The sequence below is a fragment of the Balaenoptera physalus genome (genome assembly GCF_965194825.1).
Source record: "Balaenoptera physalus genome assembly, chromosome: X".
NCBI lineage: Eukaryota > Metazoa > Chordata > Mammalia > Artiodactyla > Balaenopteridae > Balaenoptera > Balaenoptera physalus.
This window is the reverse complement of record NC_138903.1, coordinates 14,730,568-14,753,670: the sequence shown is the minus strand read 5'-3', so window position 1 is coordinate 14,753,670 and position 23,103 is coordinate 14,730,568. Positions and strand designations below refer to the sequence as shown.

The window sequence follows — 23,103 nt, the reverse complement described above, 5'->3', positions numbered from 1 at the left end:
AGACTAGGTTATGCAGGGCCTTACAGATCAGTGTAGGGACTTTGAACTTAGCACTGTGCACAACAAGCAACCACTGGGAGGGTTTCAAGAAGCTGGATAAAATGAACTGGTGGCTATTTTGAAAAGACCACTCTTACGGCTGTGTGGGAAAAGAGACTGGAGTAGAGAAGAGAGAAGGCCAAGAAACCAATGACAAAATCATCGTGGTGCTCAGGTGTGGCTGCAGGTGGCCTGGTCTAGCAGAGGCAGAGAGATGGAGGGAATGCGCAGTGGATTTTGATGGATTATATTGTGAATGAGGGAAAGGGGGGAATGAAGAAGGGCTTCTACCCACATGCTGTGCAGTGCAGCCAAAAAATAAGAAAAAATAAAAAATAAATATCAAAAAAAAAAATGGCTTCTAAGTTCCTGGCTTAAGCAACTGCATATGGTAGGGGTATTCAGCAAAATGGGAATGGCTAGGGGTTAGAGGTTAACACACACATACACACAGGCACATGTCATTCATGAAATAAGGGTATGACTCTTAGAGAAGGAAGGGTAGACTCACAACTCCTTGGGTGTGATAGGGCCTTTTAGAGATAGTAGCTTTTCAGGTTAGGTTCTCAGATAGCATTCTCTTTGGCCTTCAAGGTTTGTGTCATCAAACATTAAGCTAATGTATTTCAAGCAACAAATCAGAAAATGCTAAGTAGCAGCTCAAAGTTTGGCCCAGTCTTGCCCTCATCCTTACTCAACATATGCTGACTGCAAATAACTATCATTTAATAAATCTTTAAATGAAGGAAGAAAATTCAGAATTAACTCTGAGTATAATTAAACCCTCAGAGGCAAAAGGCAGCATCAGGATTTATAAACTACAAGGGAGAAAGCCTTGTATTTGGGAAAAGGGTTAATCCTTTACACAAGTGATAACTTAGTCCATCCCTTCCACCCCCTCCCCCCAGGAAATTAAGCTGTAGATCTGAGCACAAATCAGGTAAAAGACTTCAGTCTAACCAAATATAAGCAACAAAGGTGTCAGAAGTTTATTCTTTTATACAACAAAGCAGCTCTTAACTCTTCCAGAAGATGAAGTTGGGGGATACTACAATAAAGCTTAATGACCATTTACAATGGAATGGAAACTATCAGTGCCTACCACAAATCGAAATTCAGTGAGCTGTAACTTTGAACTAATCACAGCAAGTGAATGATAGCAGTGACCGTTAGACACCAAACCAGCCACTGAAATAATACTTCATCATGAAACCTATTTCAAGGAACCAAATTTTGTAATACTGAGGGATGCTTTGGGGGTCAGATTTTTTTTCCCATTTGGAAAACATCCAGGATTACAGATTCGAGTCAGCACCTTACTAAACAGAAAGAATCATCCAGAAGAGGCTACTCTGCATAGCAATGAAGAGCACGGGAACTGGAGGCTGAGCTCCTGGCTAGAGTTGGTTAGAACCTTACAATCCTTAGGCAAGTTACTCAACCTGACCCACCGCAAAGCAGGAAGCGAGCCTTTATTCCATTAAGGCACTGAGATTTCAATGGTACTTGTTATCACAGCTTATCGAAGGCAATGCAAACTGACACAATTATCTAATTTAGGTAGATGTCATGAGGACTAAATGAGACAGTGTCTGGCACCCACTAAGCCTTTAATAAAGATTAGCAAGATGATTGCGGCCTACTGATGGTTAGTGTAAAAAGGCTTCACTTCCCATAGTCAAGCTATCAGAATCTTCTCTGCTATTTGCAGCTGTCCTACAAGGTTGTCATGGACTAACCATAAATCCTCAACCCACGTTGAGGTCCACCAGGGACTTCACAGAACAGGTAGGAACAGTTGAGTGATTTTTATCTCAAAATGAGGAAAAGGACAAAGTTCCTGCATAGCTGTGTGGCCATAGGAAAGTAATTCACATCAGAGTGAACTAAAAAAGGACCTCAGCACATCCACTGAATAATCACCTTCTTTAAACAGCCTGGTAAAACCAGTACTGAAGCACTGCAGATGATGCTAAGGGATTGTGGCTTTACTTTTGGTTTAAGTGCTCAAGTATGTCGCGGGTTGGGGGCAGGGATAGCAGGGTAAGAAAATGGTAAATCAAAACTTTGAGAAGATAAATTCATTCTGCAAAAATTTTGGTAGCCCCCGAGTACTTAACAATCATGAAAATAGTGCTTTGAGAATTGGGAGATTAAAAGATGATCATACCTGATGTGCCTGGCAGGGAAAGAAGAGAGACAGAAGGGGCAGTTCCACTCAAATTCTCCCAGTTACTCAGCCCTAACAGAGCCTTAAATGACATTATAGATTCCTCGAGTGGAAAATTAAACGGTCTTATTATTTTGCCACAGGCTCTAGAATCCTGTCCCAATCTTTTCCGGCTAAAGAACGAAATCTATTTTTAACTGCAAGTGAGTTAAAAGGAACTAATCTCAGGTCACTATCTGAATTTTTCTCATTTAAAAAAAAAAAAAAAACACTAAGCTACCTGGTAAGTTTTATTTTACTTTAAAGAAGAGTTGGAAGAAGAAAGGAAAAATTCCACAAATGCTTATAGAACAGGCCTTAAACCCACTAAAAATGGTTCTCATAAACAGGAAACCTGTCATGGATAATAAAATGTATCAATGGGAGATACTTACCACATTTAATACTCTCTATCCGCACGGGGAGGCCAGACTGTGCTGCAGCAATTAATTTCAGGGCAACGTAAAACTGTGTTGGACCAAAATAACCAACCCGCTTTGCACCACAGAGTTCTGTGATCTGAAAACAGACAAGAGAAAGGATGCTGAAAACTCCATTTCATAACAGCAAAATGAGACAAAATAGATTATGAAATCTCACGGATTTCATGGGGTAACTAACCAAAAAGTCCCTGGAGAACCTACGGGTACAGGCTGGTCGCATTCTTTTTCATCCGGTTTGCAGGGAGGTTTTCAATTTGGATAATTCAATTCTACCTACGCGTGATGTTTCAGGACTGGGTGATTATTCCTCCTCTTTCAAAGATAAAAATAAAGGTGACAAAGGATGGCTGTTAAGCTTCTTACAAAAGAGTGACTTTTTCAGGGGGTGGATTGTAATATACAAAGTCTAAAGTCTAGAAAGTCACCGGGGTGAAAAGAGAACAGATTTGTCATCACCACTACCTGTGGATTATCCTAGTTGATCAAAATTAAAAATGAGTTCATTATTTTTTTTAATGATTTTTTAAAATTTATTTATTTAATTTATTTATTTATTTTTGGCTGCGTTGGGTCTTTGTTGCTACGTGCGGGCTTTCTCTAGTTGCAGTGAGCGGGGGCTACTCTTCGTCGCGGTGCGCGGGCTTCTCACTGCGGTGGCTTCTCTTGTTGCGGAGCATGGGCTCTAGGCACGCAGCTTCAGTAGTTGTGGCACGCGGGCTCAGTAGTTGTGGCTTGCGGGCTCCAGAGCGCAGGCTGAGTAGTTGTGGCGCGCGGCCTTAGTTGCTCCACGGCATGTGGGATCTTCCCGGACCAGGGATTGAACCCGTGTCCCCTGCATTGGCAGGCAGATTCTTAACCACTGCGCCACCAGGGAAATCTGAGTTCATTATTTTTTAAGTTCTCAAGCAAAATGATTTCCTAAGCATTAAAATTACATCTTGAGTGCACACTTCAGAGAAAAAAAAGTACTATACACACAAATATTATCAAGATATTGCGATCTCTTTCATTTGCAGACCTTAAACTAACATGATATGTCCTATTGGTAGTTTAAAAATAACAAATTAAATATTCAATGACTTTTTTTTTTTTTGGCTGCGTTGGGTCTTTGTTGCTTTGCTCGGGCTTTCTCTAGTTGCGGTGCGCGGTCTTCTCCTTGCGGTGGCTTCTCTTGCTGCGGAGCATGGGCTCTAGACGCGTGGGCTTCAGTAGTTGTGGCTCACAGGCTCTACAGCGCAGGCTCAGTAGTTGTGGTGCTCGGGCTTAGTTGCTCCGCGGCATGTGGGATCAGGGCTCGAACCCGTGTCCCCTGCATTGGCAGGCGGATTCTTAACCACCATGCCACCAGGGAAGTCCCTTCAATGACTTCTTTAAAGTTACTTCAAAGTAAGAGATACTCAAAAGTTCAAATAATAGTAAGTGGGGGTGAAGAAGTAAGAAGCACCCCCACTCCCTGTGCCCCAGAGGAAAACACTATACATTTCTTCTAGAAATGTTCTCGGCATATATACATAGCACACACCAGTTTTTCTCGTTGCTTATTCAAACTTTATGAAAATAGAATACCACATACTATTTTGCAACTTGCTTTTCATTTAGCGTCATCCCCTGAATATTTTTCTCTAGCGCACAGTTAAAATTACCGTTTTATTTTAACAACTGCATAATATTCTGCTATAAAGATATACTGTGCATTTTTTATTATTATTCTTAGTTGGTCCTATGGATAGAGTTTTAGATCTCCAATAATTAACCTCACAAACACTTTCAGAACAAACTATAAACAGACACTAAGTAATCTGAAGAAAATTCCTATTAAAATTCAACTGGGATGTCAACAAACAAAGGCAGAATAAGCGTCTCCAAAAATTATCTCCTCCATCAGAGCAATGAGAAACCAACCAAAATGGACAGAACTCTGGAAATTAACCAAAAGTCTGCAGCAATCCGGGCAGTGTTTATTCAAGAAAAACAGCTGAATCTCAGGAAGAACAGCGAGCTTTGTGGCATTTTAACTGGCCTTACTTCCATTCTCTCCCACCCGCATTCCAGGTATTTTCACTGTATTGCAGGCATCCCCAGCCTGCAGTCACAGTGAGACTGGCGGCCACAGGAGTCAGGACAGAGCTGGGCTTCTTGGATGTGAAGACTAGTGTTTGTCATCAAACTCGGGTAGTTTTCGGCTATTATTTCTTCAAATATTTTTCTGGCCCTCTCTCTCTTTCTCCTGCTGGTACTTCTGGTACTTCCAGTAGCAGCCCACAGTCCACCTCTCCTAGCCCTAGACTATGAGCTGGGGTTGTGGGGAGTGAGTCCTGTCTTCTCGGCTAGACCCACTGAAAACAGAGCCTCCACCATGTGGAACTGGTGGGGGTGGGGAGAGGAAGAGGTCGTGGCTCAAAGGCTGCTGGTTCACTGTTCTTACTGAGATTTAGGAGATTTTCTTGAATAAATGTTTCTACGTTTGCTGTATGTCTTCAGGTCAATTTCCAGAGACTTTAAATGATTATCCTTTACAATTTTTACCAGTTAAGAGGCTGTTTCACTGGAAAGAGGATCTGCTGAGTTTCTCACACTGCCATTCCAAAAGTCTCAACCCTCCCAGATTCATTCTTGAGTGGAGAAGCAATAGGGTGTTATGGTAAAGAGAACAGTTCTTGGAGTGAATCCTGGCCCTAGCACCAACCGGCTACCTGTATAACCTAAGGCAAGTTACTTACCTCTTGTGCCTCAGTCTCCCCTTAAGTGTAAACAGGTACTTACCTCATGAAGGCTAAAGTAGTAGTGCCCACAATAGTGTCCATTCAATAAACATGCCATTGTCTAATTTTTTGGTCTACTTGTTTATTTTGTTCCCATTCTAGCTGCATATTAGGATAACCTGAGGAGCTTTTGAAAAATAAAGAGACCTAGCCTCCACCCCCAAAGATTCTGCTTTAATTGGTCAGTGGTGTGGCCCAGGCATGGGTATTCATGTAAAGCTCTCAAGGTAATTCTAATGTGCAGCCAAGGTTGAGAATCACTGCTCTTTGGTAATCTCATTCTTTCCCCAGGCTTCAGTGACCATCCAAATGCTAATGATCACCAAACCACTCTCTCCAAACCTAACAACTCAGATACTTCATGCACTTTTCCAAAACCCTACTGGACATCTCTACGTGGATACCCTAAGCCATCTCAGACATAACATAAATTAAATAAGCCCTACTCATTTGCCCCTCCCCACATATGCTTGAACCTGCAGATCTTCCAGCAGCCCTCGCCTCAGTTGCTGGCATCAACAATTCCATATCCCAAATCAGAAACTTATCTTCGATGCTAACCACATCCACATCTATCACAGAACCATCTGCCAAATCAAGGCTATCTTCTCCTTTGCCATGCCTTAATCCTTCCTAATATCTCACCTGGCCATCGTGACATATTTTATTTTTTAATAGAATTCACACAAATTACTGTGCAGGGACAGGTTTCTTTTTTAAAGCGTGACTTTCATATAATAGTGTGTCAGTTTTCCTCAGGTGTGCAAGGAGGCAACAATACTTATTATCAGAATTTGTTTCTAGAAGAAATGTTGCTCTTGAAACTTAAACTTTTTTCCAATAATTTATATATTTAGCTTTTTATTGAAGTATATTCCTATAGAAAAGCATAATATACAAACAGAAAAGCATACAAATAAGTGTATAGTACGTAGTTAGATGCGTTTTCACAAATTGAATACAACTACATAACGAGCACCCAGATCAAGAAATAGGGACTTCCCTGGCGGTCCAGTGGCTAAGACTCCACGCTCCCAATGCAGCGGGCCTGGATTTAATCCCTGGTCAGGGAACTAGATCCCACGTGTCGCAACGAAGATCCCGCATGCCACAGCTATGACCCGGCACAGCCAAATAAATAAATAATTTTTTTTAAAAAAAGAAAGAAATCAAAACTTACAAGCCTCTAGAAGCCCCCCTTCGAAGCTCCTTTTAGTCACTACCCACCCGTCAGTTTCCTAACTTCTAATACTACAGATTAGTCTTGCTTGTTTCTAAACTTGTTTGTGACATTCTTCCAAGTTGTTGAGTGAAACTGTGGTTCACTCATTTTTGTTGTTACTCAGTATTATTTTTCCTCTGCCACTGGACATCTGTACGGTTTCCAGTTTGGGTGGGGCTTGGGGGGGAGTACTGAAAGTTCTAACCCTCTAATCATCTGGTCCCCTGGAAGCAGCCTCCAACCTTCTTACCTAGGGACTTTTCCAAAAGTCACCTCGTTAACATAACAAGACACCTTTATTGCTCTTATCACAGGAAATCTCAAGGGTTTTTGGAGCTCTGTGCCAGGAACTGGGTTGAAGACCAAATATATATTTCTTATTATAAAATCACATCACGATAGGCCATTTGCAGGTAACTGATTCTCTGCTAGGCTAAGCTCCATGAAATAGGGAGATGTATGTCTTGCTCACCAGTTCCTTTCCCTGCCACGTTGATTATGCTTAATAAATAGTGGTTGAACAAATAATTTTCTCGAACCAGTCTCTCCTCAGCTCATCTTCCAACTCCAGTTCATCCTCCATAGTGCCTGCATATCTGCCTTTTAAAAGTTAACAATACTGTTCTCATGCTTAAAGGCATCTCAGCCCGGATCCCCACCACCTCAGGACAAAATCCTATCTTCTTAGCGCAGCATTAAAGTTCCTTCACAACCTGGCCCTGAGCAGCTTCTCTAGTTTCATCTCTGGACACACACACATGTACACAATTCTGTAGCTGCATTCAGCTTCTCCTGCTTTCCCAAGCACATCTTGACCTTTTACATTTCTGTGCCTAGGGTACACGCTGCAGAAGATGGGAAACTAAACAGCCTTGAAGTCAAGGTTGGTCAGGCTGAAATCTAGTTTCCGCATATATACTGATAAAATAGAGATATTGTCTCTCCCATAAGACTATGAGGGAAAAAATTAAATAATGTACTAAATGAACCTGATATGATGCTTAGCAGTGTTCAATAATTGTTGGGTTCCATCCCATTCACCTGGACCTACAACATCCTCACTCCCCACTAGATTAAACTCAAATGTTACTGCTCTGTAGCTCCTTCTCAAGTCACCAGGTATAGTCTCTTTTCCCAGTGTACTCTCTGACTATTCAAATGTCTATAAATGTCTATCACATGATACATTATTGTCTTGGATTTGCTCCAAGATAAAAGGAGGAAAGGGAGTAACTGGAGAGTATGGGTGAAACAAGCATTACCAAGAGTTGAAAATGCCTGAAGTTGGGTGACAGGTTTGTGAGGGCTCATCCTCCTACTGTGTATATTTGTATACATTTTGAAATTCTCCATATTCAAGCTTTTTAATGTCTATTTCAGCACTTATCAAATATTATAATTATCTGTTTATCTCTGCCTCCCATTAAAATGTCTTCTCTCCAAGGGCAATGAGTAACTTCTATTTATCTCCTAGCGCAAGGATAGGCACACAGCATACAGTCCAAAAAATTCTCCATCAAGTGAATGAAGCAACCCTCACAAATAAAAAGTAACTGTTTTTTCTTTTTTTTTTCTGGCTGCATTGGGTCTTCGTTGTGTGCGGGCTTTCTCTAGTAGCCGCGAGCGGGGGCTACTCTTCGTTGCACTGTGCGGGGTTCTCACTGTCATGGCTTCTCTTGTTGCACAGCACAGGCTCTAGGTGTGCAGGCTTCAGTAGTTGTGGCTTGTGGGCTCTAGAGCGCAGGCTCAGTAGTTGTAGCGCACGGGCTTAGTTGATCCGTGGCATGTGGGATCTTCCCGGGCCAGGGCTCGAACCCGTGTTCCCTGCATTGGCAGGCAGATTCTTAACCACTGCACCACCATGGAAGCTCAAGTAATTGAGTTTTATAATACATTCCTTACTGTGAATAAATAAATTACACATCTTCAGATACAGGACTGCCTATACATGGAAAAAACTAACATCATCAATATAGTTGTCTTGCAGAGTAACTCCTAATATGAAGAAATTGTAATCCTTGCCATGTGAACAATTTAACAACTATATTTCAGTCAGTGTTAATTTATTATCAAGGTAACCTTCCTTTACCATAACTATCACATAGAACTAGAAAAGCTCTTAACTAAAGGTAACTGAAATTGCTGCTAAAATATTCACTATGGTACTTCAAGACTAACCCCCAAATCCGGCATTAGTAAACCGCCTCATTTACCTTGGAATCTGTCCTTTGCTCCTATATACCAGTAGAATCACTGCTTTGTAGCCAACGTAGAATATACACACATAAGTGAGGTAAGCCCATAGGCCACTCTTCTTGCTCTTTGTACACCAAACTTCCATGAGACATGCCAAGAACTTTCTGAAATAGTCAAGCCGCAAAGATGATAAATTATAGGCCTTTGGAACTTACATATGGAATCTCATAAGCTTGAGACTTCTCAGTCCAAAATGCAGGTTAATTTTGTAAGTTTTTTTTTCTTTTTTGAGGTTCAAAATGTTCTAAGTCTAAATTCTCCATGGAAAAGCTCTAAATTGTGGGTAGAAATGTTTTAATGCAATCTAAAGAAAAAATGGTGGTGCTTTATCCCAGATACTCAACTAGCAGGAGATATTTTATGTAACTGCTCCTTCAAACAGTCCAAGTTGCCAAGATTTTCTCAAAATAAAGAAAAAATGAAAAGACTCCACTCCTCTTCTTTAGTCTAAACTCCAAACCTGTAACCCTCTCAGCTGGACCCATCTTAGGTTACACACATTGTGCAAAGTTCTAACACATTACAAGAACCTATGGACTCATGTTTGTTTTCTCAGGTGGAAGGGAAGAGATGGGGGGAAAAAAAAGGAATGGATGAAATCAACTTCCTCACAGCCTACAGATGTACACTCAACTGTCGGGGTGCTGGATACGCATCAGAAAAATTCACTGACCATTTGGGAGGAACCTGGACCAAGTTCTGGAAGAATATGGAAGGCCACTAAAATAGCTTCCCTCCTACCTAATTCTGAAAGATTAAGTGGCTGTGCTGAGTAATCAGTCCACACCCGTTCCAGTTTGCCTGAAATAATACTTTCTTTCCGAGCTGAATTGTAATAAATTTTCAAAACTGTTCAAAGGTTTGAATAAGCTTCCTCTTTCAAGTATTTTTAAAGACTTCCTCAGAGAGATTTAAAAATTCAAAGTCCTGGCATGAGGGGCTGGAAGACCCCTATTTTCTATTCTCCCTCCACCACAGCTGCCCAAGTTCAGAGTCTCTGCTCACAAACCTACTCCTTCAAGTCCGGCCCCCAGACTCCTGGGACCTCACACACCATCCTCCACATTCCGTCCATGATATCTTATTAAAACAAGACCATCCCCCCAGCTCAAGCAGGCTTCCGGGGCTCCTCGTGCCCTTTCTTGTAAAACCCAGAGCCCTGAGCATGGTTTTGAGGCCCTCCCATCTGGCCCAAACTACCTTTCCAACAAGCCCGTCTCCTCCCCACCCTGCATCCAAGGCTTCAGCCACTCCAGATGCCAACCAGTCTCTCAACACAGGACAGCCATGCAGGCCTCTCGGCACCTGGCATGTCTCCCACCTGGAAGCTGGATGTCTCCCCACTTCTTTTTTGTTTGTTTTTAAATGTTTCTTTCCTTTCTTTCTTTTCTTTCCTCCCTCCCTTTCTTCCTTCCTTCTGGCTGCGCTGAGTCTTAGTTGTGGCACGTGGGATCTTCATTGTGGCATGTGGACTTCTGAGTTGTGACACGCAGACTTCTTAGTTGCAGCATGCAGACTCTTAGTTGCGGCATGCATGTGGGATCTAGTTCCCCGACCAGGGATCAAACCCAGGCCCCTTCCATTGGGAGTGTGGAGTCTTACCCAATGGACCACCAGGAAAGTCCCCCCTCCCCACGTCTTTACCCATCTTTACCCACCAGACTCTTTCTTCAAATCACCTCAAGACCAACCTTATCTTTGAAACCACAGTCAATTCCATTCTGTATTCCCATAGTCCTTTTCACTATGCTTTTCTGTCACATCACTAGCCTTTTAATAGAGCAAAATCAGTATTCTGGTCATTGTCTCCCCTGTACCCCATCTCTTTCCCATACCCCTCAAGTGCCCAGCACAAGGCAAGAGTATATCTTTATCATTTGTATCCCCCAGGACTTATACTTTACGATGCTTACTACATATTCAGTTGCTCAAGAAATGTTTGTTGAATTAATTAGTTTTCACAGCCCATAGTACCAGAATGCTCTTCTTTCTCTGATCTTATAATTACTTTTACAAGTGACCGTTAAATGGGGCTTTAGTCATCTCACACCACAGAGCCCGAAGAGTTCCTGCAGGAATATAACAGCGTATTAGCTGCTCTGTCCCCTCCCTGCTCAGCTAGGAGGGACCAGGCAGGGTCAGAGAATGAGGAGCAGACTGCACCACGCTCTGCCCTGGCCCTCTGCCCCTACCCCTGGCCCTCGGCCCCTACCCCTGGCCCTTGGCCTCGCAATCTAGAACACCACAGTGGTGCTCCAGCCACTCAGTGCGCTAAAGATGCATCACGGCCTTCTGCCTCCAGCCTCCAGCCTCCTTCTGCTTAGCATACCCCCAGGAGACGCCAGCCTCCACACAGGCCCCCTCAAAAACAGAAATAAAGAGGATTTAAAGTACATGCATATAAGTTGTACCTCAGCCTCTCGGGAAACAGCTGAAGAGTCAGGTCCACTGTCCTGGGTTTTCCTTTCCCACTCATGTAAACGTTCTAAGTATCAAGAGGGACTTTCAGTCCAGAGGGACCTGGGTGAGCCACCCAAGAAAATATGAACCCCCAGGCCTGATCACCCAACATGAGGTGCCATAGCACATGCCTAAGCCAAACCCCCATCCCGTTGAAGAGAAGACAGACAGTCAGGGCTCAGGTGTGATTTCAGACACGGAAGCCCACTAATACCTTAAAGTACTTATTAAAGTATCCTGGGCACCTCCCCACTGAAAGCACCACACTCAGTGCCAAGACAGGAAGTAAGCCGTGCTGAACGAAACGACTTACTCTTTTCTCTCTCTCTCATCCTCCCCCAACTCCCTTTTCCTCCCTCCCTCTTTTTCCTCCCTCCCCCACCTCTAAATAGTTTACTATTCACCTACCAAAATAGGACTATTCTCCTACACTATCCCCCCATCATCACCACATCTGAGGGAGTCAACATTAATATTATCACACAACATATGGTCCATACTCTCATGTCCTCAATCATCTTAAAAATGGCCTATAGAACTGAATTTCCCTTCTCCCATCTAGGATTTAATCAATGTTCGTGCATTACATTTTTACCTTATGTCTCCTTTGTCTTTCCCTAATCTAAAACAATCCCACCTCCGTTCTTCATTGACACTGAATCCTTTCAAGAGTTCAGGCCAGTTGTCCTGCAGAATGTTCCACATTTTGGATTTGTTTCCTTGGGATAACATTCAAGTCAAACATTTCTGGCAAGAACACCACACAGGTGGTACTGTGATATAGTAAGAGGTACACAACAGTGAGGGGTACATAATTTCAGAACATCCCACCACTAATTGCCAAGCTTGGCCATTTGGTTAAGAGGGTGACTGCTAGATCGCTCCACTGCAAAAACATATTTTCACACAGTACATTGAGACCATTTGAAAATTCTATCCCCTGACAAATCAGCTTTTGACTCTGCCCAATACTAATTCCAAGTAAGTCTAGCTAAATTACATCAGCATCTACAGAACTGGAATCTTAACACAAAAATCGTAACAAAGATGGGGATGATATTTATTCCATGAGGTGGCTGTCCTTACCTCCAGTTATGCACAAATAAATGCCACAACTCAGAAAGTTCAGTGAGATGTTCAAGGTCACAGGTTCTGAGCCAGTACTCAGACCTACATGTGCCTGGGTCCAAATGTAAAGGTTTTTCCATTACATCAGGGGTTGGAAAACTGATGTTCACGAGCCAAATCTGGCCCACTGCCTGGTCTTATATGTGCTGAGAATGGTTTTTACAGATGAACATTTGCAGTCAATTTGATAATAGGGAACACTAACTTTGAATTCTATGAGATAAAATGTTATCCCCAAAACAAGAATTCCATGCTTCTTACTAGTAGATCTGTATTAATCCCCACCCCCGCAAAAAAAAAAACTTGTACTCAATTATCATATTTTGAATTTTGTCAATAAAAACTTTGTGGAAGTTTGCTTGCTCTCTTGTCATGTAAAGTACCTATACAATATCCTCAATTTTGCCTCTTGGCCCTCAAAGCCTAATATTTACTACCGGGTCCTTTACAGAAAGGGTTAGCAAGCCCTGATAAGACACTGCCTCCCAGAGCAATGCATGACATCCTGCAGATACGCTCAAAGCCGGGCAGAAAGGTATTTTCCTAAACTAATCAGCTACATAAGCAAATGCCAACTTAAAGGGTGAACAGTTCCAGTAGAAGAAAAGAACACACATGTATCCCCCCCCCATTTTCCACCCATTTATATACATTTGTTTAAAATTTTCAGGAGCTTTTGAACTAGGGCTTCCTACATTACTATAAACTTCCACAGCAACCAACTGGAGCCATATTTCAGATATGAGCAAAATCTATGCAATAATTCACATGCTAAAAATGATATTTTGCTTTTTTCAGCCTTATTGAGGTAGTATAATTGACAGATAAAATTGCCATATATGTAAAGTATACAATGTGATGACTTAATGTACGTATAGACTGTGAAAGGATTCCTCCCATCAAGTTAATTGACACATTCATCACCTCTCATATTTACCTTTCTTGTGTGTGTAAGAACACTTAAGTTCTACTCTCTAAACAAATTTCACTTACACAATACCATTATAAACTACAGTCACCATGTTATACAGTAGATCCTCGTATCTTATTCATCTTAGAGCTGAAAGTTTGTACCCTTTCACCAGTGACTCTCCCTATTTCCTGCACCCCACAACCCCTGGCAACCACCATTCCATTCTCTGTTTCTATAAGCTCAACATTTTTTTTTCTTTTTTCAGATTCCATATATAAGTGATACCATGCAGTATTTGTCTTCATCTGTCTTATTTCACTTATTTGCTTTTTAGTTTTAAAAGGAGAAGGTGTTATAAATCTTCATAACCATTCTTTGAAAACATCCCTATGCATCTGTGAACACATAATGATCCAAGATCTCCCAACATGTAAGCTACTCCCAAGTTGCAAATCAATTTTGGAAGCTCCATTATCTTTCAGATCCCCCAAGATGCCATTTAATTTAGGACCAGAGAGCCTATACTAAATTGCACACTGAATCCAGCCAAGATAATTAATTGATAGATGAATGAATGAATGAATGAATGAATGAATGGCAGAGGTTATGACCCCAGATCCGGCTTGTCAACATTTGTGGCCCAAGGCCAAAACTCACCCCAGTAGTAGGGAAGACCCAACCTGCCACTCTGGCTCAGATGGAATCTGAACAGGGAAAAGACTCTGGGCAAAAAACTAGGAACTTATACACTGCCAACGGAAGCACAGAACAATACAGAGACCATATGGCAATATCCATAAAAATTACAATTAAAAAAAAGAATTATAATCAAACTTTGGATCTAGCGATTCTACCTCTAGGAATTTACATTCCACTTTATACAAGCAAGATGACATATGTACAAGTTCATTCAATATGTATCATCTAAGATACAGATTTGAAAACACCCAGAGGTCCATCATCTAAAATATTAATCAATCATGGTTCATCCACACAATAGAATTCTAGGCAGCTCTGGTAGAGATCTGTCATATCTGTGATTGCCCATCATCTCTTTAAAAGCCTTTCTCTACTGAGAAATTTCTTATACTACAAATCTCACCTCCCGGCTTGAAAGCTGAGAATCGAATTCCTAGGCTCCTTTGCAGCTAAACTGCAAACATGTGACCAGGTCTCCATCGATGGGAATATCCACACAAGACTTTGCTTGAGAAGTAAGAAGTGTAAGACAAGAGACTCTGCTCAGAGCTTCTCCTTTTGCAGGGGAAGCTGCCTTCCTGGCTCAGGATGACGGTGGAAGCAACTGCAGTCCAGTCAAATCCCTGCTACCTGCTGCTCAGTACAGGCAGGAGCACGGGTGGCTCCCACCTAATATTAGAACTATGCATGGCTTGGCCATTGTTTCTGGAAAGTTAGATGCCCCCTGTTCTTCCAGCCCTCCAAACGATTCCATGAGTTACCTAAAAATCCTAATACCTTTTGGGCTTAACCATCTGGAGTGGATTCACTTGTATGCCACAAAAACCACCAACTAAAAAAGAATGAGGAAGCTCTTTGTGCACTCATATGGAAAGATCATTAGGTTAAACTGCTGAAAAGAAAAAAGCAAGACACACAATAGGGCATGGCTGGCATTTTTTTAAAAGGGGTTGAATCTAGATGCATTGACTTATATATTCATATGCTATCTCTGGAAATTGAAGCTAACAAGCTTGGCTGCAGCTGCTTCCAGGGAAGGGAATAGGTTGGCTAGGGTACAGGGCTAGGGAAGAGTTTACTGTATTTCATTTTGTACCTTTTGAATTTTGAATCATGTGAATGTATGATCTATTTTTAAAAATGAATTCAGAAAAGTTGTAAAGAGTAAGAGACAAAGCCTGGACTTCCCTGGTGGTGCAGTGGTTAAGAATCCACCTGCCAATGCAGCGGACACAGGTTTGAGCCCTGGTCTGGGAAGATCCCACATGCCGTGGAGCAACTAAGCCTGTGCGCCACAACTACTCAGCCTGCGCTCTTGAGCCCGCGAGCCGCAACTACTGAGACAGGGCACCTAGAGCCCGTGCTCCACAACAAGAGAAGCCACCGCAATGAGAAGCCCGCACACAGCAACGAAGATTAGCCCCTGCTCGCTGCAACTAGACAAAGCCTGCGTACAGCAACAAAGACCCAACGCAGCCAAAAATAAAATAAATTAAAATAAGTAATTTTTTTAAAAAGAAACAAAGCCTAAACCCATGTCAGCAAGAACTATTATAGACATACCCCAAAACCATTCACCTGTCACCTGCTTGAAGGGCGATTTCAAAACAAAGTGCTCAGCTGGAGAAAGCTGCAAAAGTCCTCCCTCACCAAGCTCAGATTTCACACACACTAAGTGCTCTTTCCTCTAAGTTGTCAACATAGGACAAGGCAGCAGCTTGCTTTATCGTTTTTTTGATCTCTATTTTATTTATTTCCTCTCTGATCTTTATTATTTCCCTCCTTCTGACTTAAGGTTTTGTTCGTTGTTCTTTTTCTAATTCTTTTAGGTGGTAGGTTAGGTTATTTGAGATTTTTCTTGTTTCTTTGAGGAAGGTCTGTGTCGCTATGAAGTTCCCTCTTAGGACTGCTTTTGCTGCATCCCATAGATTTTGTACGGTTGTGTTTTCATTGTCATTTGTCTCAAGGTATTTTTTAATAGCAGCTCGCTTTATAAAAACTAGTCAACTTTGTCAAAGGTAGCTCTATCTAGCTGGGTGACCATGCAGAAGGCACCTGACCTCCCTCGGTCTTCCGTGTCATCTACTGGAATGAAGCAGTCAGACTATATAGAACACAAAGCTTTCTCTAGATCCAAAAATTCTAAAAAAAGGAATCGTATGGGTGAAAGCTAAAACTATGGTTTGAACCTCTCCCTCTGGCACTTACCACTTCTACTTGTATTGTGGTTCTGAGCATACCTGCTACATCCCCCTAAAACAAGGCTGTAAGTCTCTTGAGGGCAAGTCCTGGATTTTTTTTAAAAAACCATCCTTGCATTCCCCACAGCACACATCCCATTGATTTCTCGTTAGGAAGGCTTATAGAATGAATTAAATATGCCTACTTTGACTTAACTCTTCACTCACTAATAGAACCCCTATGCATGTTGCTTTGTACCTCTGAATTGTGACTTATAGGTGAATATATCAACCTATTCCCCCCCAAAATTTTTAAGTTTTAAAGGATAGCAAGAACCTGACGTGAGCTCAGGTAAATCATCTTGTAATCACAAAACTTCAAGCAAGCAAAGGCAAAGAGAAACACAGTTGACCCTTGAACACAGGTTTGAACTGCACAGGTCCACTTATAACGTGGATTTTTTTTTCAATAGTAAATACTACACGACCTGCAGCTGGTTGAATCCACAGATGTGGAGGAACCGCGTATATGGAGGGCAGACTCCAAGTTACATGTGGATTTTCGACTTTGGAGGATCAGCGCCCCTAATCTCCATGTTGTTCAAGGGCCAACTATACAACATATCTTCCCAGGCTTTGAATGTACTCTGTTTTGTTTTGTTTTGGTTTGGTTTTTTTTTTGGGGGGGGGGGACAGGGGAGGGAGAAGGAACATTTTTGTATTAAAAGACAAAAATATGCTAAGGAGTCGAATATGATATTAATACAGCTCTTAAAGACAAGAATTCAAAGAAATTCAACACTCAGGCTAGCTTCTTCGGTTTTTGCAGTGGACTGGCATATATAGGTTTGACAGAGTGATTCTACAGATTTTTTTCATCATGCACCTAGACCGTCTTTTGGAATGAGGAAGGATTATAGGTAGTGAAGAGATTTGATGACAATGATTTCTCATTATGACTTTTGTTATCTAGGCCTTCTTCGGCAAGCCAGTGCCACAGCTCTGGAAGCTGCCCAAACCAGCTGCACACACGCAGGCACGCTCATCAGGGTCAGGAGTTCCTCGGGGCTGGCACCTGCCCAGGGAGAAACCGGGATCTAACAGCTCAAGGAGGAGGAGAGGCGAAGAGCGCACCGGGGGTGAACCACCGAGGTACAAAGGAAACACCCCCCCACCACAAGAAGAGAGTCACTGTGATGGAGGAGAACAGTAGAATCCCCAGTAAGAACTAATGTTCACTGACAGCCGACTGTGTGCCAGGCACTCTCTTAAACACCAGGAATTGCTGAGATGAAGGAAACATACACACACACAAAAGCAGACTTAACACTAGAACTGAATTAAAATGCAATTACAGGTCAGATTACAAAAGAAACTTTGTTTGGGGATTCTGGCCCAGGTTTCTAGCCTCTGCACATCACAGCATTTCATACTGCTGGAGGCAGCAAAATCTCAGGTGAACACACATGCTGCCAGGATCATACAAAGCTTTTACTGGTTCTGGCAACTCAGACTTACCTCAGCAGCCAAAGGGTTCGCTTTTCAATTTGTTTATTGACATTTTTAGTGCTTTTCATAAATAAAGTTACAGGTCGAGGTTATTTGGTATTTTTATAAGTTTGTTGATTTCGGTCCATTCTATATTTTATATCTTTTATTTTATACATACTTGTGCGCACACGCACGCGCGCACACACACACTCAGACACACATTTCTTTTTTAAAGAAACTAATGCCAAAAAAACATGAGAGAGAGAAAAAGGAATAAAGAAACTAGTGCCTTAGCGAGACGAACAGAGCACGCCAGGACATCTCACGTAAGTGGAGCATCCGTTTATTATACACAGATCCTTGAAATGCTTCAGAGGGAATGAACAAGTGCAAGTTCAGTCTCAGATCACACCGGAGTTCTCAGTCTCCAGTATGAACCCAGACAGATTGGAACCTTCCAGCAGAGTTAAACTTATACCAGGAACAGCAGTTTCTGGTGGGGTAGGCAACCTGACTTCATTAATTGGGTTTCTTTGTCGAGTTCCTAGTGAAGACCCTATCCAACTGTTAAAATAACAAACGCCCCACTCACCTCCCCTCTGAGGAGGCTGACCCCGTCAAAGCAGGCTACTGCAGGGCACCAAAGCTGGAGACGGCCCCTCCCTGTTCAAGACAGCTCTCCTCCACCCAGCATGGCCTTATGACAACCAGCACACTCAGTCCCCTGCTTCATCATGGCAAATCCAGATGGCTTTAAGGGGCTTCAGCCCAACTAGCTGGAACCCAGTCCCAAGCCTATCTTGCTATTGCTCCTACTGTGACCTAGTGGCTACATTATATTGACCAAACCCACCTCTTTCCATGACCAAATAAATCCCCTTTCTATGCCCCAGCTACACACGTCCATCCTCTTCCTCTCTAGCATGACAGACACCCATCACTGAAGGCCTGGCCCTGCTCTCACCTGTCTGTCCTTGTCCTGCACCTCACCCCCAGCTAGCTGCTGACACTTCGCTGATGCCCAAACTTTCCCTGCTCTTAGATCTCCTGCCAATGAGCTGTGCTTGCCAGCAGGGACATCCCTAGGACCCAGGTGGATCTGCTAGCTCCTCCCTTCAATCACATGGAGACACTAATTCATCAGCCCAGACAGACTGCATTGCCTGACCTGATACAATCCACCCATCCCCCTAAACAGATGCCCCCACCACAATGGATGAGCTGAGACCTAGGTCCTGATTCCTCCCAAGGTATTCTTTCCCAAGTCCGCTCCACTTTCACAAGTCATGCCTAGAGATTTGACAACTTAGAGATACTTGACGCAGAAAGAAGAGTCCCTGCCCTCAAAGGGTTTCTAATCTGTTATGGACTGACATCTGTGAACCCCCCAAATTCATATGTTAAAACCCTACCCGCCAGCGTGACGATATTAGGAGATGGAGCCTTTGAAAGGTGATTAAGGGGACTTCCCTGGCGGTCCAGTGGTTAAGACTCCGCGCTTGAACTGCAGGCGGCACAAGTTCGGTCCCTGGTCAGGGAACTAAGATCCCACAAGCCGTGCGGCAAAAAAACAAAGGTGATTAGGACGAGACGAGGTCATGAAGGGGGAGCCCTCAAGAATGGAATTTGTACCCTTACACAGTCACAAGAGAGCTTGCTTCCTCTCTCTGCTCTCCACCATGTGAAGACACAGCCAGAAGTCGGCAGTCTGCAACCCAGAAGAGGGCCATCACCAGAACCCAGCCATGTTAGCACCCTGATCTCAGACTTCCAGCCTCTAGAAATGTGAGAAGTAAATTTCTGTTGTTTATAAGCCACTCAGTTTGTGGTATTTTGTTACAGCAGCCTGAGCTAAGTAAGACATAATCTGATTGGGGTGTGTGTATCTAAGAAGTCTGAGGAAAAAGGATGAACGTTCCTCAAACACCCACTACCCACCCTCCAGGCAGTATACTTTTCTCTTTTATGTTTCATTTCTAACATTTAAACTAATCCTACATGAATGGTTTTTCAGATAAGTACTTCAGGGTTTAGAAAGGTTATTAGAGAAATTCTGGAAAATGAGAAACCACCTGAACTGAAAGATCTTGCCACCCGACAATTTCTATTACAGATGTCATGTGAACCAAATTCACTGAGCGAATAGGCAACCCCTTATGTTCACTAAGATACCATCCATTCAGTCCTCTTAGGTAGCACACTATGGCAGTGAATGGAATCGGGCTCACCAACTGAAAGATACACACTATCTGCACCTTGGCAGCCACAGATAATACACATTAGGTCCCACGATTCCCTGGCCTTCCAAATGGCCATGGACACACATGTGTGAGAGAAGGAGCAGGTGTAAAGGGTACAGCCTCAGAACTCAGTATATTCTCTCAAATGAACCAAGGAATGAACCACAAAGCACACTCCATCCTAACTGCGTTGCAACCAGCTGAGCTAACCAGAGTACAGAACAGAAACTGATTAACATTTGCCACTTTTCTTTTGCTGCCCAGCATCAGAACCCCTTGCCAATGTTTATGAAATTTTCCACCTGCCTCCAGCTCAATAAGCTAAAAATGTCAGATACTCACTTTCATGATTTCTTCTCAATCAGGGTATGGGCACAGCACTTAAGCTTGGCCAGACACAACACACAGGTGTTTGAATCAGTAATGAGTGATGTGAGGCAGCAGGAATAGATCGTTGTATTCTGGAAACAGCAGCAACCCCAGTGCCCAGGGGCGGCAAGGTGCCCAGCCCCACACCTGATGTCCAGGGCAGGCAATGTGTGGTGTGGCTGGAGGCATCCAATATTCAGTAGCTACAGTTCCAGCATCCTCACCAGACCAATTCTGTGCTGTAATGTGCCTGTTGTTCTGGCACTGTTGCCCCTTAGCTGTACATTTTTCAAGATGTTTCTCCAGTTTTCTGAAAGAAAGACTGAGCTACCCAATATCCTGCCAATAAACTCCCTTTCTGCCTAAACTACTCACAGGTAATTTCTGTTACTAATGGGATAGTGTTACCAAGAATCCTGGGTGTTACAGAGGACAGGTCAAAGGGAAGCCTTGATTGGTCCAGAGCATCCAAACCTGGCTGTATCAATCATTTACTGCTGCAAAACAAACCACCCCAAAACTTTAAAACAACATTTATTTAGTTCATAATTCTGGGGATCAGCAATGTGGGTTGAGCTCAGCTGAGCAATGATACTGATCTAAGCCAGACTCTGCTGAACTCAGGTGGGACTCGCTTATGCTTCCGCAGTTAGCCTTGGGCTGACTGGGCATCTCCATTCTCCTCCACACAGCCTCTCATCCTCCAGCTGGTGAGCCTGGGCTTTTTCACATGGTGGAAAAGTTCCCAAAGGAGCAAGAACTGAAGCTGAAATGCTTCTTCAGGCCTAGGTTCAGAACTTACCCAAGGTCTCTTCCACTGTATACTATGGTCAAACCAAGTCATAAGGCCGGCCAAGACCCTAAGGATGGAGACACAGGCTCCACCTCTTGATGGAAGGAGCTGCACAGTATCGGGGGAATTTTGAAATCTACCATACCTGACGGTTTCATACATAGCCCCATGGGGAAGCTGTCACAATAGGGATTCCGATTTATTAGAACTGCTTATATCTAGAATCTGTGCTCTCACAACCATTCCCTTTGACCACCACCAATGCCAGCCACTGATTCAACCATACCTAACTAGAAGCAATAAACACACAGTGCTGAGCCTGCCAACTCTGCAGCCTGGGAACAGTCTTGTACGGGGCAGGCCCCTTGGGTCTCTCTTACTGTGGGGCATGCTGAAGATTATGGACTAGAATCATGCGGCATCAGACGACCAGATCTCTAGCTCTGGGCCTTTCTTTCTCTGAACCTCAGCTTTCCTACCTGGCAAAGCTCAAAATCAACATTTTCTGCATATGAACAAATCGGTACTTTGATCACTTCAGGCAGAGGACTAGTTAATATGCCTAAGTTACAGAAAAACTTACTATAGCTTGAAGGGAATCTTAAAAAGCTCTGCTCTGAATTTATTTGAAAAGATTTAACTATATCCTTTTCCAAGAGCCACTCAAATTGGCAGACCCACAAACTGAAATTAGATGTTTCCCTGACAACTGTTGAACTGAGAAAGGGAGGGCTCCTGCAAGAAGTCTCCATGGAAACCACCCAATCCTTGCATCAACCATTTACCTTAGACTTTGGCTGGCATTCAAGCACATCAAATCAGCAATAAAAATGCAAGGAAGATGGGAGTTCCCTGGCAGTCCAGCGGTTAAGACCCTGTGCTCCCACTGCAGCGGACATGCAGTTCGATCCCTGATGGGGGTAAGATGCCAGATGCCGGCCAGCACGGCCAAAAAAAAAAAAAATAAGGAAGATGGAAGGGCTTTGGAGCAATGAAGAATGTCAGTGTTTGGTACAGTGAGATTTTCCAGAAAAAAGAAGGCATAATCAGTCCAAACATCTCAGGACTCAGATTAAGAAGCCTATGCATACCCAATGCTATCTTTTTTTTTGGCTGTGCCACATGGCACGTGGGACCTTAGTTCCCAGACCAGGGATTGAACCCAGGTCCTCCGCAGTGAAAGCACGAAGTCCTAACCACTGGACTGCCAGGGAAGTCCCCAACCCATTTTTCTTAAATACACCAAAAAGAAGTTTTGAAACAACAGTGTCTGGTTTCCCTAGGGCTGCTGTGACAAAATACCACAAAGTGGGTGGCTTAAAACAACAGAAATTTGTTGCCTTACAGTTCTGGAGGCTGGAAGTCCAAAATCAAGGCGTCAGCAGGGTTCGTTCCTTCCAACGGTTCTGAGGAAAAATCTGTTCCATGCCGCTCTTCTAACCTCTGGCAGCCCCAGGAGGTTCCTTGGCTTGTAAATACATCACTCCAACCTTCATCGTCCCATGGCATTGTTCCTGGGTGAATTAGGAGTCCACCCTTCTCCAGTATGATCTCATCTTAACTTCATTACATCTGCAAAGACCTACTTCCAAATCAGGTCACATTCCAAGGTATTGGGGGTTAGGACCTCAACGTATCTTTCCACGGGGACACAATTCCACCCAAAACACACAGCTTTTATATAAAGTATTTGATTTTACCTATTCACTAAGTGTTTGTTACAGCAAAATGGTAGCTCTATTTAATGTACAGCTTAATCAAAACAGAAGGCTTGTACTTGGTCACACAACCACACTGAGCTACAACGAAATCTGAGCAGTGCAACCTCTACTCTGGGCAGCTGCATGCCCAGCTCAAAAATGGAGTTCCTACTACCAAAGAGAAGAAGGGGATAGGGAT

At 43.1% G+C, this 23,103-nt stretch overlaps 1 protein-coding gene across 11 annotated transcripts in view; it reads right to left on the bottom strand.

The window, feature by feature from the left end:
* The window catches only part of REPS2 (RALBP1 associated Eps domain containing 2), a 228,584-nt gene that overhangs the window by 159,678 nt on the left and 45,803 nt on the right, over nt 1-23,103 (bottom strand). For all 11 annotated transcript variants that reach the window (XM_082447092.1, XM_082447100.1, XM_082447096.1 and 8 more), the window contains exon 2: nt 2,644-2,767. In XM_082447092.1, coding sequence (XP_082303218.1) covers nt 2,644-2,767 — 124 coding nt within the window. The remainder of the gene's footprint in view (nt 1-2,643; nt 2,768-23,103) is intronic.